Source organism: Oncorhynchus keta, chromosome 4, assembly GCF_023373465.1.
Source record: "Oncorhynchus keta strain PuntledgeMale-10-30-2019 chromosome 4, Oket_V2, whole genome shotgun sequence".
NCBI lineage: Eukaryota > Metazoa > Chordata > Actinopteri > Salmoniformes > Salmonidae > Oncorhynchus > Oncorhynchus keta.
The window spans coordinates 25,380,171-25,394,960 of NC_068424.1; the positions used below are offsets into that span (position 1 = coordinate 25,380,171).

At 39.7% G+C, this 14,790-nt stretch overlaps 1 protein-coding gene across 1 annotated transcript in view; it reads right to left on the bottom strand.

Annotated features, from left to right (window-relative positions):
• Nucleotides 1-1,723: 1,723 nt before the first annotated feature.
• Nucleotides 1,724-14,790, bottom strand: part of LOC118371832 (V-set and transmembrane domain-containing protein 2A) — a 30,594-nt gene continuing 17,527 nt past the window's right edge. The window contains exons 3-5 of the mRNA XM_035757462.2: nucleotides 7,807-7,857; nucleotides 7,191-7,521; nucleotides 1,724-4,701 (exon numbers count right to left, since the gene is read on the bottom strand). Of these exons, the coding sequence (XP_035613355.1) occupies nucleotides 4,625-4,701; nucleotides 7,191-7,521; nucleotides 7,807-7,857 (459 nt within the window). The 3' untranslated portion in view covers nucleotides 1,724-4,624. The remainder of the gene's footprint in view (nucleotides 4,702-7,190; nucleotides 7,522-7,806; nucleotides 7,858-14,790) is intronic.

Genomic DNA, 14,790 nt, shown 5'->3' on the forward strand with positions numbered 1-14,790 from the left:
TCATCCTACACTCTCAGACTACATAGGGAATGATCATGTTGCTGTAATATAGTATATTTGTTATCAGATTAATACACTTTGGAATCCAGTGGCTGAATGTGAATGTGCTGCCATCCCCAGATGTATTCATATAATCATTTCCCCAGCCATGCTTCCCTGTGGAGCTATAGTGAGCCCGAACCACGATTAAAGTGCTGGAGGCTGGGTTGCAATCATTTCCGCATAAATAACGGACTTGGTGCTGACCAAATTAACAAACACAAGTCAGGCATCATTTTGCATTGATGTTCATCTAGCGTTTCCACCCATGGGCCCAATGGCTGGCACCGTCCTTGCTAAATGTTCTTATTTTCCCATTCCGTATCTAATGATTAAACAAACCTGATTATATCCATAGTAGCAAATTTCAAATTTGAATATAAATGTATTTATATATTTTTTTCACATGCTTCAAAAGGATGACATGTGAGAGCATTTTTTTCAGGGCAGTAAAGTTGCGGTTAGACCACAGTGTACTTAGACTGAATTCAAACCAACATGTATTATTACAGCCCTCCAGTAATACCAAGCTGTTACACTGCGTCTCTGCTTGCCCAGTTCTGCAATCAATGACAATGTACACAAATACCTGTGTCTTCTCTGAGTAGGTGACATGCATGCGCCATTGTCAAATTCAATAAGTTGGAGTAAAAAGTTAGCACCAAAGTACATTTATCATCTTTATTTTCAAACTACCACTGAACAAAAATATAAACGCAACATGTTTATATGTGTTGGTCCCATGTTTCATGAGCTGAAATGAAAGATCCCAGAAATGTTCCACATGCACGAAAGGCTTATTTCTCTCAGATTTTGTGGCATATCAAGAAGCTGATTAAACAGCATGATCATTACACAGGTGCTGGGGACATTAAAAGGCCACAAACAACTGCCACAAAGTGTGCAGTTTTGTCACACAACAGAATGCCACAGATGTCTCAAGTTCTAAGGGAGCGTGCAATTGGCATGCTGACTGCAGGAATGTCCACCAGAGCTGTTGCCAGAGAATGTTATGTTCTTTTCTCTACCATAAGCTGCCTCCAACGTCGTTGTAGAGAATTTGTGGGTATCTTTAGCAGGAACCGGGAATATTTTTGATCACCCCCTCATAACTCTGATAACTATTTAGTAAATTACATTTCTATGATACAAGGGTGAACACAATCTTGCATACAGTAACTCCAGATAGATCTCTTCTATCAAAAATGATGTTTTTATAGCTGTACAGTGTACATAGTAAGAGATGCGTACTCGTGTGTCCATATTATGTACACGGTATAGTTGTAACAACATCGCAACCTGTGCAGAAAACAGTTTCTCCTACAGCAGACTTTAATGATAGCGATGCCACAGATGGTGTTGTGAGCCAATAGACACAACTAATTGAAAATACGAATATCCAGTTGGCATCCTTGCTATCTTATTAGATAAAACATTTTAGTTGTTATAATTGCAACCAGGGTAAAGATACTTTTTGTGGTTTGGACCTCTCTAAAACCTTCAGTGGTGTTTTGACCAGACAGCGTTAAGCTTTGTCCTGATATCCACTCGGAATGGTTGAATGCGCTGTACGTGCCCCATTATGTGCCACACTATGATCTCCCAGTGAACTACATCCAATGTACTCACTAAGTCAAGTCATAATGTGTTACCGATTTAACAGATGGAATCCAGCAGAGGAAGCGATGTTTGAATCCCATCTGTGAAAATGATTTATTTAAATATTTTTCTGATATCATCATTATAATACAAACTGCTGCAACGTTCCAGTACAGAAGCTTCACACAGTACCAAATCAAATGAAAATTACAGGTCATAACATTTTTGACAGCTCAACAAACAGATAAGACTGCATTGAGATGAAGAGTAATAAGGAAACAATTCATCTATGTGGAGCTGAAACAATGGACATCGGCGTCATAAACAAAACATAACTGCTGTGTTGTTGTTTTTGAAACAATATCCATGGATTTGAGTTGCTCAAATGTGATAATATAGTATCTTGTTTGATGGACTGAGACTTCGTTGCTTGTTAGCCACCACAATTGTCAGACGTTGCAATTCCCTTATCAGACGACTGCTGTCGATCCTTTAAATTATATATCCACTTTGCTTGACCTTGTATTCTGTAGTGATTCCATTTCGTGTTGAAGTAGTAGGCCTTGCAACGGGTGTGCACTGCAATGGCAAGTGGTCCTCCTTAACAGACTGTCAATACAGTTGTTTTTAAATTCCATTTCCTGTTGTTAGTGCTTCAAAACGAATATATGACAACATTGTTACAAATACAGAACATAACTTGTCTCTGCTTTTAAACATTTGGATAAAAAAGGTTACATGCTGATTACTTTACAAGTTTTACAGATTTTTTATTTTATTTTTAACATTTTATACAGGGATTTGATAAACTGAAGGCATTCTCTTACTGTGCACACAGATATGCTATCCATTTTACCTGCTTGGAGAAGTATGTGATAAACATTCTACTAGCAGATGTCAACTTCTCAAAATCTTCTTCGTCAAAACTGAACAGTTAGGATTTGTGATAATAATCATAAAATAACTTTTACTCAATGGACAATAACCTAATATTGATTTGAGGTTAAGCAGCATGACACAGCTCTGCTAGATTAACTGTTCTCATCCCGGGAACCAGCGCAGATTAAATACTGTATATAGCCCACACATTTTGTACCCTGACCAGACTTGCTGATCAGGATATGTCTCTAGCTGGATTCCTCTGTATTATTTGCTCTGTCAGCTAACTCCAACTGCTGTATCAACAGGTTAAGATCCCTCACTGAGTTCAGCAGCGCTGTCTACAGAAGACTGGAGATTGTTTACGGTGGAAACCTTGTTTACGGTGGAAAATCCTGCTTCTTAGTGGCCCCAGGATTTTTTTTGCACTGCCAATACATATAATTATTCCATCCAAAGTGCTGTTATTTTAAATACGATTTGAAGAAATGGACAAATGGTGCTTTGTGAATCTGGGCAGATTGTCCGCCTCGTTCTGAGATTGTAAAAAGATAGGGAATAAAGGGGCACAATATGTGAGAACACTAGGCTACAGTATAAGCAATGTGCAAAGAGATCGATGTTGGTGAACGTCAATATTGTATGGCCATAGCCACGGTCTTTGGTCACATGATACATTTTAAAATGGAGACTCTCTTCAGTCTATGGATACCCTCTTCAACTCAACTGAAAGGCAGATCTGAAGCACTGTTGCCGCACGATTACCAATACCACCTATTCATACAGTAGCTATGGTGGCATAATATGTCCAGTGGTCATTGCACTTAACAATGACTCTACATAAAGTAGGTGCACCCATATAGTGAATCGAAATGATTCCAAGTGGTGAATGTCTATGGAACATTGCAGATAGACATTTAGAAAGATTCTATATATATGAACAGTTTAGTATAACAGTAGAATCCATGACTTCTGCTAACGGGTTCTGAAACAAGAGGTCAGATTGTCAAAGCGTTGTGTCGATGAACATTGAGAATGGACAAAGGCGAGAACAATTTAAAACCATTTTCATAATCACAAGATCTTTAAACTGTTTCCTCGTCCTGATCTGTGTGTTACAGATAAGGAACGTATACTATAGATACCGTTGGGGCATCATTGCACCATCAAATGGCATAAGAACTCTTCTTGGCTAATGTGAGATTCTTTACACAAAGACAATGCCCCTGAGCATTAGGCTACAGCAGTACCTAGATTCTTCTTTTCAGTAATGGAGCATATTTGAATATTAGAGCTGTGCTCTAAGTGAAGCATTCCATTTCTTAATGGCTTTTTACAATATTAGTGCAGCCAAATTTTAAACGAATGGTCTGCTGGCACAGTCACATATAAACATTGACATTATTATGCTTCATAACATGTGAAGCTGTTGCACATCAGGAAATTACAAGAGATGGAAGTATTGTTTTTGTATACCAAAGGAAATACCGTACAAAAGTAAAGAATGTGAGAATGAATAAGAACAGATCCATAATAACAAAGTTCAAGAATTGTAGTTGCAGATTATACATATGCAGATTTTAAAATAATACAATGTCGAGTTGCCCTAATTTAGCAATCCAACTAGGCCTATACATCATTTTGTTGTATTTTAGTAGTTATTTTGTTTTGGGTGGGGCATGAATACCCTTGTACAATGTAGTTACATGATCAACAAAGTGAACGTAAGCTATAAACAGTTCAAGGAGTTTGAAATAAAACAATTATATACTCATATATTACACAAATATAGATCCTTTTGTTTTCTACTTTGACACAATAAACGTATTGCAGGAAACCAAAATAAAAGTATTTGTGAAAGATATTCCAAGTAGACACTGTCGGTTTCCATTTTGTTTCAATTGTTGGGAGTGCTGAAGAAACATTGGCACAACAGGTAATCCCGCAGCTGGCCTTTGAGAAGGTGCCTCTTGTGTACAATGGGTAATAAGAATTCATTGGGTGCAGAGTAGTGGTGGGGGGAAAAAAGGGGCCAACTGTGCTGTCTGCTTGGTGGTAATAATAGGCCATACATAGTGATACTGGGAGGAAAAGTCCGTTCTTGAAACTATAGCAAGGTATCCCTCATAAAGCCACAGCCAAGAATCAGGATGGCAAGTCCGTAGCTTGTAGCTATCCTAGTACCTGTGAATGAAGGCATACAGTCAGGACATACACAGTGCTCATCTTCACACAAAATATGTGCACAGTTCTTATCTTTGACATTTACTGCTGCGGAGAAATGTATGCAAAAGCTATCATGACACTAGTCTCAAACATTTTATACATTGTGCACATATGGAATGATCTTATTCTTAAATGAAATATGAATATGGAATACAAAAAAACATTATATATGTTTGTGCATCACCATCTGAAAACTGTATGATACTGAAAAGCCTGGCAGTCTTATGCGCATTTGGTTCATTTGCTTCTCAGGGACATTGTCCTTGAATTGATAAGATCAAAACTACAGGGAAAAGGCATCGATACATTTCTGTCCAAAGGATAATGATACAGAACTTATAGTACAGTAGGGAGAGATAGGGAGATATTCTGAATGGCAATGCTCTACTGTATATCGACGCAAGATTTTCTACTGTTTAGTCTCCCTGTAACACACAAGCTAAAATAGAATTCAAGGTCCAAAAGAATCAAAAGAAACCAGATTCCCTAATGAAGTTTTTCTGGTACCTGCCTGGGATTGAAAAAGAGGCACAAAAAAAAGTCATCCTACGAAACAAAGGCAGCATTAAGGAAATGGAAAATGAAATATTCCCTAAATCATGGTGACATTTACTGGATTTTTCTGTCAGACCAAGCACAGCAATGTTCTAAGAGGAGAATTGTCTGGGGACACTATGGTTCGGCCAAGCTCAATATCGGGAGGAGGAAAAAGACGGAGGCCTGTAACCCGCTGTTCCTCCCTGCCAGATTTCATTTGGCCCGGGGTGATCAAGTGAACAGTATTGCCACAGAGGAGCAGCAATCACGCTAGGCCAAAACATCCTCTACATGGAGAATAATGAATCAGCTCGCAGCCTGATAGGCTGGACTAGGTTCACATGCCGATAGACACAGCTCTGATGACTTGCAGTGAATCTCTCACACCATCCATGAGAGCCCCACCTTAAAACATACTCAAATCCCTGAATATAGCTTAAATGCAATTCTTAGATAAATACTGAAAAAGTAATGTCGCAGGAAACGCTTTTTAAAAAGCCTATCATTTGCCACAATCAAACTAAATAATTAGGTTACAACATGAGTACTACACTACTAAATACCAAACCAGATACTGTTGCTGTACAAGTACTGACTCAAATCGCTTCACATTGCACAGAGTAAAGTCACCTGATCCACCACCAATAGTATACAGCCCGAGTCTCCAGTTTACTCCTTATTTTGTCTAATGGAATACAGATTTGAAATATAGGCTAGAGTGACCTCCCTGCTGAGGGTGGGTGCGTCACCCAGGAATATGCCGCTGCCATAGGGAGAGAGTTGGCCTGGCGCCATCTATCTGACTACATGATGGAACTAGTGGTGGGCTACTGAAAAATAAAATAATAATAAAAACGTGATAACACAGTCTGACTTGTGTAGCAAATCCCAGCTGGGATTTAGTGATATCAGAATGTACAGAAGCTAGGTTCGATGTTATACACCCGTGTTTCACATTTCTCCCTGTTCTCAGTGTCATTCACCACTCAGCCATGTCTGATAGGACAGGGGTATTCCTTCTTCTGTGTTTGAAGTTGTATGAGCACATTGGGAAGATGGTATGAAAGCAGTTATTTTCCAGAACCGTTTGGCGACTTGCCACATGGTTTAAACAAAGTTGAAGGCCTTTTGGTACAGTACATATCACTTCTGGGACATTTGTTGTATTTCATTTCAGTGACCCAAAGCGCTGAAAAACCAACAGTGCCAAAACCAATATATGAAGACTGTGAGGTAACTAGACCTGACACATTGGTCTTCTCTGCACAGGCAAGTAACGCAGGCAAACCACCATGCACTTAATTCAGACTCGGCTAACTGTTGCCATCGTTTACAGGTAAGGCAACATGGAAAATCGTTTTACTCTCACAGGTCTAATTTCATCCAATTGTTTGACAATTGTTGTTCATCGACCAAAAAAACCTGCATTTGCAGCAATGTAACTGTCCTCCAGTCATAACAGTGCCCAGTAAAGGTAAGACCGCAGGGGGAGCAATAGAGGAACATTTATCAGTGTCATACACTGCACAGAGCATTCAGCGCCACACAGTTGTCAGCATAATTTGGGGTGCCTGCGCCTCATAATCACAAACTGCAGTCTGGGCTTTTATTTCTGCTGTATTTCCACATTCAATTGTAATGTTCACTCACTACAGTGTCCTTCAGTGTCTTTTTGATTAACTACATGGGTGAATTGCTTTAAAGTGGAACAAACTGACAAGCGGACAGCAGACTGAAGGAAGACAGACAAGAAACATGCAGATGGACAAGCAGACTGACATACAGGCAGAATAAAAGACAGATTTTTTTTGTTACAAATAGTTAGATGGATTGGCTGACGATTTATCCTACTGAAGGGAAGAAAAATTATATGAAAAACCAAAGCAGAATCTCTGGCGCCGTTATCTCACCTGAACTGTGTTTGACTGTCTTGGCTGATGAAGTCTGAGAGCTGGAGGTAGAGCGGACCCTCTGGTCAGCGCTCATGCCGTCTTGTGCTGCTGTGGAGCCTGTCTTGCGGGGCTTCTTATCTGCTGTCAGGTGGGACAGGGGGGACGTCTTCTTGACCGGTCTGATGCGGGGCCTGGTGCTGTTCACATTCAGGTAGGCCTGGACCTTGTACTCCAGCAGCTCTCCGTAGTTGGCGTTGGTGACTCTGCACTCATACAGGCCTTCGTCACTCTTCCCCACCCGGGAGATCTGCAGTTTGTGGGAGATGTCGTTTCCCTGTACCTTCACCGTCTGTAGAGATAAAGATAAAGATATGTTCAATGAACGATGCAGGAGCAACTACATCCCATCCACATGACTGGTTGTTTAGTACAAAGAACCATGTAATGACACAACAGAAACATCAAACAAATGTTTTTGGTCACATATACGTGTTTAGCAGATGTTAATGCAGGTGTAGCAAAATAGTTGTAATGGTGATGGTTTTATGTGTCCATACTTATGGTGTCCATATTAGGAAATGTGATGTTGCCCTAGTATGGACACTGTAAAAGCTCTGTACATACAATAACTTACACTTATTTTAGTCCCTTCGTCGTCTGGATCAGGCTCTGGTATCATTTCCATCTAAGAAAACAGAGAAAATAGAAATACACTTAAAAAAGCTGAAGATACGTTTGAAAGGGAGACATCAATGCATTACGAGACTCTAACATGCTGACCACACTGCTCGCGTTGTGTGCGTGAGTGTGGCAAAATAAATACATACATGGTATTCAATCATTGCACCCACACTGCTTGCGCGCGCCAATGAGTGTCTGTGAAGCCAGGCGCTAAAATAGAACTTGGTTCTATTGGTGACGCTTGACGCACTGTAAGTCTTGGAGGATATACCCACGTGCCATCTCCTCATTGGTTTTTAGGAGCATATACCCATGTGGGTGATTGGAAGATGAACTGAGGTCCACACTCCAGTCGGTGGTAGTAATGCACCTTAAAGTTGGTTTCCAACCTCAATATAAAGTCCAAAGAAGATGACGCCTGAAGGAGGGGAGATTACTAGAAACAAACCCGGTTTACCATTTTATTTGTGGATTAATTGTCGGAGTAGAGGACCTTGTGCATTTCAGGTAAAATAACAATCCAATGTTGATATCCCAGGACAAATTAGCTAGCAACAACAAGCTAGCTAGCTAAATTGCCATAAATGTTTATGTCCCCAAATGAATATAGTTGGTTCAAAGTTTGTTTTGATATTTCAACCTGCGTGTCCTGATCGTGTCTGATGTGGGTGGACAAAATCAACATGCACGCGATGGCGGTCTGGTCAACATGTAAGAGTGTGGCACTCTAAAGAAATTATAAAATATATATATATTTTATACCAGTCTAGTCTTCACAGTCACTGAAGCAAAAATGGTCAAAAAGCCTCTGTCATTCCTCAAAAGTAAATTTCAGGTGTAAATGCGGCATCATTCATCGATGGCTATAAATGTTTGATAGCTACATCAATAAACAGTTTATCCCAGATGGAAGAAGCAAAAACATACCAATTGAACGAAAGATCGACTAAAATGAAAGAAAATGAAATCCCATATTCTTCCCCATCTGTACATTTAGAATGAATGAAAAGCTTTGTGAAAAGAATCAATAAAATAAAGGGATTTTGATAGTCAGTAAAAGGAGGCAGTTCGAAAACAGAATGATTATACTCTTTGACAAATTGACAAATGTTTCCTCATAAATTAGACTGAACAAGCAATAATTATAAATCATAATCATCTTAAAAAATGTTCTCTCTATAGGCATATGAAACATAATTAACTGCCAGGAGGCTTTACCCAAAACCAACATTCAAATAAGAGACTCTCAAAGAAGTTAAAACACAAAGCCATCAAAAAGTGACCCAGCTTTAGGTTGAGCAGCAGGTAGTCTAGAGGTTAAGGGTGCTGGGCCAGTAACCGAAAGGATGTTGTTTTGAATCCCCAATCTGACTAGATTAACAATTTGTTGGTGTTCTCTTGAGCAAGGCACTTGATCCCAATTGCTCTGGATAAGAGTGTCTGCTAAAAATGTAAAACATGCCCACGTTCTTGCTCTGGTGGCAGTACTCTGGCACTATAGCAAACACTCAGTCCATGGAATTGGCATTGCATTTCAAATGGACTTATTCCTGGGAAAGTCTGTTAAATGCAGAGCCTCTTTTAAACCAGTCCATGAAAGAAACAGCAACAGAGGGGATAAACGCTGTCGGCTCCACGGGAGACTTAAAATAAGGCTGGAAAAGTACAGGAGCTACTTAAGAAAACCGGAACGAGAGTGGTTTGTGTCAAGTATATAATTACTTTAGAGATGCCAATACTTACAATATAATACATGTTTCCAATTCTGATCAATGCTAATAACAGACAGATTGACTGTTTGTTATTTTTCTGCCGTCATCAATCTTCACAGATGTCAGACACAAAAGTTAACATTTTACCCTCACCGTCTCAGACAGACCATTCTCTTTTGAATTGCCAAGAAAAAGTTGATGGTGATGCAGTGGTCATTTTGCCACTCTTTTTAGATGTAATTCTAATCAGAGAGAGCGAGAGAGTGAGAGAGAGCGAGAGAAAGAGCGAGAGAGAGCGCGAGCGCGAGAGAGAGCGAAAGAGTGAAAGAGAGAGAGAGAACAATCAAATCAAATTGTATTTGTCACATACACATGGTTAGCAGATGTTAATGCGAGTGTAGCGAAATGCTTGTGCTTCTAGTTCTGACAATGCAGTAATAACCAACGAGTAATCTAACCTAACAATTCCACAACTACAGCCTTATACACACAAGTGTAAAGGGATAAAGAATATGTACATAAAGATATATGAATGAGTGATGGTACAGAACGGCATAGGCAAGATGCAGTAGATGGTATCGAGTACAGTATATACATATGAGATGAGTAATGTAGGGTATGTAAACAAAGTGGCATAGTTTAAAGTGGCTAGTGACACTTGTATTACATAAAGATGCAGTAGATTATATAGAGTACAGTATATACATATGAGATGAGTAATGTAGGGTATGTAAACATTATATTAAGTGGCATTGTTTAAAGTGGCTAGAGATACATTTTTTACATCAATTTCCATTATTAAAGTGGCTGGAGTTGAGTCAGTATGTTGGCAGCAGCCACTCAATGTTAGTGGTGGCTGTTTAACAGTCTGATGGCCTTGAGATTAGAAGCTGTTTTTCAGTCTCTCTGTCCCTGCTTTGATGCACCTGTACTGACCTCGCCTTCTGGATGATAGCGGGGTGAACAGGCAGTGGCTCGGGTGGTTGTTGTCCTTGATGATCTTTATGGCCTTCCTGTGACACCGGGTGGTGTAGGTGTCCTGGAGGGCAGGTAGTTTGCCCCCGGTGATGAGTTGTGCAGACCTCACTACCCTCTGGAGTAGAGGTCGACCGATTATGATTTTTCAACACCGATACCGATTATTGGAGGACCATAAAAGCCGATACCGATTAATCGGCTGATTTGTATTTTATTTATTTGTAATAATGACAATTACAACAACACTGAATGAACACTTATTTTAACTTAATATAATACACCAATACAATGTATTTAGCCTCAAGTAAATAATGAAACATGTTCCATTTGGTTTAAATAATGCAAAAACAAAGTGTTGGAGAAGAAAGTAAAAGCGCAATATGTGCTATGTAAGAAAGCTAACGTTTCAGTTCCTTGCTCAGAACATGAGAACATATGAAAGCTGGTGGTTCCTTTTAACATGAGCCTTCAATATTCCCAGGTAAGAAGTTTTAGGTTGTAGTTATTATAGGAATTATAGGACTATTTCCCTCTATACCATTTGTATTTCATTAACCTTTAACTATTTGATGTTCTTATAGGCACTTCAGTATTGCCAGTGTAACAGTATAGCTTCCGTCCCTCTCCCTGCATCTCCCTGGGCTCGAACCAGCAACACAACGACAACAGCCACCATCGAAGCAGCGTTACCGATGCAGAGCAAGGGGAACAACTACTAGAAGGCTCAGAGGGAGTGACGTTTGAAACGCTATTAGCGCGCGCTAACTAGCTAGCCATTTCACTTCGGTTATACCAGCCTCATCTCGGGAGTTGATAGGCTTGAAGTCATAAACAGCGCAATGCTTGAAGCACAACGAAGAGCTGCTGGCAAAATGCACAAAAGTGCTTTTTGAATGAATGTTTACTCGCCCGCTTCTGCCTACCACCGCTCAGTCAGATACTTAGATACTTGGATCGTCCAATTATATGCAATGCAGGACACGCTAGATAATATCTAGAAATATCATCAACCATGTGTAGTTAACTAGTGATTATGATTGATTGTTTTTTATAAGATAAATTTAATGCTAGCTAGCAACTTACCTTGGCTTACTGCATTCGCGTAACAGGCAGACTCCTTGTGGAGTCCAACGAGAGAGAGGCAGGTCCTTATTGCGCTGGACTAGTTAACTGTAAGATGGCAAGATTGGATCCCCCGAGCTGACAAGGTGAAAATCTGCCGTTCTGCCCCTGAATGAGGGAGTTAACCCACTCTTCCTAGGCCGTCATTGAAAATAAGAATGTATTCTTAACTGACTTGCCTAGTTAAATAAATGTATAAAAAATATATATATTAAAATCGGCAAATCGGACGATCACCGTTCCACAGACACCCCAGCCACATTTATGTCCAAAAGTAGAACGGGGGCTGATGACTGTTTTGCCCAGTGATGTAGTCGAGTCACTAAACCTCGAGTCCAAATCAAGTCCCAAGTCCCAAATACTCTAGTCCGAGTTACCAATGGTTGAGTCACAAGACGAGTCACTAGTCCCTATGGTCCAAGTGCTCAAGTCTAAGTCACTAGGGTCCACATTTTAACAAAATATAAAGTTACCCAGTCAGATAAGGTGTAGTGGCAAGAGGGATTTAGTCAATAAACATTTTTCTATCCATAGACTACTGGTAATGTTATAAGGGCAACGTTTAGTTACAAAACGTTGCTGACAGAAATTCCATGAATAGAACCTACGTTATTTTTTTATTCTATTTGCCAGAGAGGCATGTTTGTTCTACATCTATCTGAACGTTCCAAAATGTTGTGTCCTGCTGAATGTGCCCCAGGTTGTTCGCTATAACCAGCTAATGAGGTAACATGACTGAACAAGTTGTAGCTTAAAGACAGAGGTGTCTTGCCCATAGGGGGCACAGAGGCGTCTTGCCCATAGGGGGCACAGAGGCATGTTCCCCATCAGAAATATGAAGAAATATGAAGAACACAATAAGTAAGTAAGTAAGCATACTACTGTATATACAGGGTCAGTTTCAATACCATATTTACAATGTGCAGGGATACTGGAGTGATGGAGGGAAGGTACTGTATGTATATGGGTAAGGTGACTAGGCAATAGGGTATAAGATCAACAGAGTAGGATAAAGACTTTAGATAAGCGAGCAATTACTAAATGTATCGAATAAGACTCACATTCCTTTCAATAGTTTACCTAGATTTGAGCAAAGATGCTGAGAAGCATCTGTCAGGATACAGGCAGTTCAAGATGTATGCTTAGATATACGGGAAAAGTAACATATTTTTGACATAGAATCAAGCATTAAAGGATTTTTCTTTAGATTGCAGACAAATCTGGTCCGCAAGTAGCATACTTTTAGAACAGCCCGTGAATGAATGCAATGCACGATAGAAAGAAAAAAAACGGAGAAAAAACATATATTTTGAAAGGTAATGGCTAGAATCAAGCTGTTTCCTCTGAGGAAAAGAGGGAGACTCGGCTAGTATGTTCGCTACAGAACCTGGCTATAAAATTCAGTAGGGATGAGCGAGACTACAAATGACAAAACGTGTCTATGCTCAAGGGAGCGACAATCATAGCTAGATCGTTGTATTACTGTTAAACTTAATTCTGCTATTGTTTTTAATTTCTTGAAACAGCTTGTGTTTCTTAACCAGGAAAAGGGTATCTAACTAGAAGGCTGGTGCTGACTGGTTAGCTACGGGGAAGCAAGAGAGTCCCCTGTGCAATGTGTATGATCAGAGGCGGAGCCAGAGTGGAGCCTGTCTGCACACACTCATCGCTTGCTCCCCCGCCGCTCATGAGCTGATGTAGCATAGACTGTGTGTGCCGAGTGTGGCACATCCTTCCCACTCCTACACAGAACACCTGCGCTGCTAATATTAATTGTGCTCATAAATGAAAAGCTCTCAATCTCTCCAAAAACTCTTGTACAGTCCACTTAGTAGTCTTATTTTAGTCACAGAGACAATTTAGTCTCGACTTGTTTTAGGGAACTGAAAAATATTTTTTGTTTAGTTATATATTTTTTTCTGGGTCTATTTAGTCAGTTATAGTCTCGTCAATTGTCACTGAAAAATAGGTGCTTGGTGAATATTTTAGCGAATATTTTTGGTGATGAAATTAACACTGTGATGATGTGAAGGTAATTGGTGGGGCTTCTGCATGGATTTCACCAAAGTCCTCTATCTCAATCTTTTTTTTGACAAACTGCCCCCTGATTAAACAATATATGTCACCTGGGGTAGATCATCTTCTTAAAATAAAGACTGGTTTCCCTCTGTGTTCAGACATCATGTATTTCTTAAAGTGGACATAGAATGTTAAATACTCTGACATTCATCTACCCTTCAATGACCAGAGAATAGGCCCAGCAGAAAGAGATTGGAGTATGCCTAGCCTGTCTCTCCAGTTCAGTTCTGGATCACAGCTTTATGGGGTGCTTTATCCCAATTGGGTCTGGTGAATTTCCATTGGCTTTGCGAACCATAAAAATGCTGGGCATTTAACTGTCGAACTCCATTAGTCATTTAACCTTGTACAAACAAATGCAATTTACTTAATTGTGAAATAATGAATTTCAGATATTATTTCAGAATCCAGACATTTATCTTGAAGTGTAATAGACATTTATAGGCCACTTGCAGACTGTCGTTGTGTGTCAGGCACTTAACTGTCACGGAAATGTGTTGATTTCATAATGAGAGAAATCTATACAAATGTACACAAGTGTAAGCCTATCTGTAGCTTCAGCGGAACTGAATAGCTTGGTTTTTCAAATGGGAAATAGACTTGTAGTCTTAGAATGCCCGTTTTCATCAATAAAGATGCCCCTTCGCCTCCGAATGTGTTCTGTATAATTTACAAGCGTTCTTTAGATTGACTGAATGTCTTTTGACATTGATGCAAAAGTTTAAAGTGACAATAAGAAACAAAAGAGCCATTGCTTTCTCATTTGTATTTCCTTTTCGACGCCTGGCTGCCTTCTGAGCTCGACAGAGTATCTCAATTTCAATCTCTTGTCTCTTTATTACAAAAACCCTCCACTGTGACACACTGCTGTTTCTCATGCAAACTGAAATTGACTTCATGTAAAATGAGTCCCACAATTACTGTGTAAAAAGCAAGGGGCCGCCCATTTCCCTGCAACCAAATGGTAATATCTACATTGAAATACTGTATAGACCTAATGCACTTCCACTCATCATTACGATTGTCTGGCTTATTTCATAATTTCT